Source organism: Populus trichocarpa, chromosome 4 (genome assembly GCF_000002775.5).
Source record: "Populus trichocarpa isolate Nisqually-1 chromosome 4, P.trichocarpa_v4.1, whole genome shotgun sequence".
In the NCBI taxonomy this organism is placed as follows: Eukaryota; Viridiplantae; Streptophyta; class Magnoliopsida; order Malpighiales; family Salicaceae; genus Populus; species Populus trichocarpa.
In genome coordinates, this window is record NC_037288.2 from 4995359 (window position 1) to 4998443 (window position 3085).

At 32.3% G+C, this 3085-nt stretch overlaps 1 protein-coding gene across 1 annotated transcript; it reads right to left on the reverse strand.

Annotated features, from left to right (window-relative positions):
• Nucleotides 1-1069: 1069 nt before the first annotated feature.
• LOC7476327 (uncharacterized) lies at nt 1070-2100 on the reverse strand. The gene has a single exon (XM_002305022.4). It carries the CDS (start codon nt 1938-1940, stop codon nt 1233-1235), a length of 708 nt encoding a protein of 235 aa, XP_002305058.3. The 5' UTR covers nt 1941-2100; the 3' UTR covers nt 1070-1232.
• Between the last annotated feature and the right edge of the window lie 985 nt (nt 2101-3085).

A 3085-nucleotide genomic window follows, 5' to 3' on the forward strand; every position in this document is an offset into this window, starting at 1 on the left:
TCCAACAATAATGAAACAAAACAATGAAACAAAACAATAGTGAAATCACCAGCAACAAACAACTTCAACAAGCAAACAACTTATATAGCAAGATCATTTTTAGAAAATGTTGTCAATTGTCCTTAACACAACAGTTAAGCTAGTTAAGCTATAAATGAACGAATCTGTCAAGAATCCAACACTGACAGCTAACTTATACTTCAACAACAATCTGAAGTCCAACTAAACATTTAGAAAAGAATGATGGCCAAGCAAGGGAAAAGAAAGGAATTGAAGAACCCATTGATGCTCAGACACTTAGGCAAGCAAGGCAGGACGAGAAATTGATCAGTGATAATAATGGTTTTGCATGGTTTGCCTATTAATATTCATCAATGATAATATTTATGTTTCTTAAAATGTTAATAAAGTGAGTTAGGCTTTCATTTCTATTTCTTGCTATTCTTTTAAGTGAGCTTACATGACTTTTTTTTGAGAAATATTGCCAGAAATAGAACTATTGGTGTGCATACGATCTACACATAGCATAAAATTGCCCGCACAAAGCGTGGGTAGTCAATCTAGTTTGAACAAAAAAACAATTATATTACAACATATTATTGATAATGATAATTTGTTTATTTAGGTTTCTTTCACTTTTTTAAGATTAGTTTGGTGACAAAAATTGGGATATATGATAAATTTTTGACAAGGAGAAATTATTTTAGTTGCAAGATCCTCTCCACTTTTGATTAGATCAAAATTTAGTGATCACGGGCTTCTCATATGGTCATATATTGACAATTTGACTCGGTGTAATTTCATTATTTAAGATTTATTTAGGAGTTCTGTGGCAGTTCATGCCAAAAAGGATTTAAAAAAAATTCGATGAAATTTTGTCAGCAACTTGCATGAGGTCCTTTACAGTATGTTGAATTCTGGTGGGCAAGAAATGTCAAGTCGGGCATCTTATCTCATAATTCGACACACGCTAACCTCCAGTCATGGATGATTTCTATGATCTTTCCTAACCATAATCACCCCCGATTGCTTGTCTCGAGAGAAAACCATAACCGAGGATGAAATCAGATTTGCAAAAAATATATTTTCCAAGTTGAAGAAGATTTCACCTTTGTTTACAATTGCAAACAAATGATGATAATTGTAGCCAAAATTAATAAAAATTCAACATTTTACAAAACACAAAAATGATATTGAAAACAAAACCGTGAACCATTTATCTGAGATTTCCATTATCTAACAGTTGAAGCAACGGTGTGAGCCCACCATCTAAGATTATCTTTCATGTCAATCTCGTTGCCCAAAGCAGGAATTCTCCAATTCATCAATGGTTCCTCTTTCCTCTTCTTTTCCAGAACTTCCCATGCTTCAGATAAATAAGGCCTACATACTGTAGGCTCATCAAGAATGGCTTCTTCCTCATCTTTTTTACCAAGTCTATGCAATCCTGGAATTATTGAAGCCAAGTTTGAATCTTTATCTTCTTCTGAGAAGACAAATCCCAAATCCATAAATCCTCTTAACTCTTCATATTCCAGTTCTGACAAGCTCTTGCTTGTCACTTTCTTTCCCTTTCTCCCCCTCGAAACTTTCTTTTTAGGTGACTCCAGAATATATACTCTCTCTGTTGGTGTTGAGTATTCTTCCTCTTTGACTTCTTTTCCTGAGAGGATGGCGTGGAGCTTTGGTGCGCGGAGAACTGAATCTGGAGAGAGAGAAAAGCCCGAACTGAGGCTTGTTTTGGAGCACAGATCTTCACTCATAGACCTTGTGATGATTGTTGGCACTCTCGAGATCTCTGGTTTTGGAGCCTTTTCTTGATTTTCTTGATGTGGGTTTGTCTCTACACTGGACGATTTAGCTAAACTTGGTTGTTTCTTGAATATTTCCATCTCAAACCAGCATGAATCAAAGAACTCAATAACTTCTGTTGCGTCCATTAATGGCGGCGGCTATAGAAGAGAACAAGAAATAAAAAATATAGAATTTGTATATGGGATGTTCTTCTATTTACTGGGTCTACATATATATACAGACTCCTTTTGTCACTAATAAATTGCCCTCGTGTTTTTCAAATGTTTTACCCAAAAACTAAAACTAAAATAATAAATAGAATAACTGCACGTTTTGCACCAAGGATCTTATTATAAAAACTCATTTGTTTTATTCTTATTTTCCGAGTGAGGTGCTTTTCTCGGAAAGAAAAAGTAGTTGAGACGTGTTTGGGATATGACTTTGCTTCAACACAAAGCAAAACGAAATTATTGAGTGTGGTGCAACATGAAATTATTGTCTAGAGGATTCTAGATTATTGAAATTGATTGATAATTGGGTGAATAAATTAATCAAATTATTTAAAATATTTATAAAAATAAATCTAGAAGAAACTCTTTTTGAATTTTCTCATGTAATTTCAGTTAGAATTTTTTTAAAAAAACCAGTTTATTCTATAATCAAAACAAAAACAAACAAATCGAGAAAACACGTTATAAACTAAAGATTCATTATAAGTTCTAAATAAATTAAACCAAGTCTCGTAAGAAATTTATCAAACTAAAAAATAAAACTAATCAACATGACACAATAATAATTATTCAACTGGGTTTGGTTTAAAAGTTCTTAAGAAATGATTATATTAACCCGAATAATAAACAATTTTAACCCATAGCCACCTCTATCTCATATTGACGATGATGGCAACATTATGTTTGAAATGTGTCACATCTCCATCATTTAGCAATGGACATAATAGTAAAATTACACTACAATAATTGTGATGCGACAAATTATTCAGTGCTTTCTATAGACACATTATTGTATTTTTATTCAGCAAAAACATGTATATCATGAAACTTAAATGAATATAACTCAGAATAATAATAATAATTATTATTATTATTATTATTTAAGTAGCATATGCTAAATATGTTGGTTAATTTCAAGTCTTTAATCAATATAGTAGTGTGAAGGGAGGGGAAGAAATGATTAATTAAGGCAACAAACAAGAAGTCAAATACGTGTCCAGGATAAGTACTCATTCAAGATCAAAGCTGGGTCATGTTTGATTCTGTGAGTATTATTACAA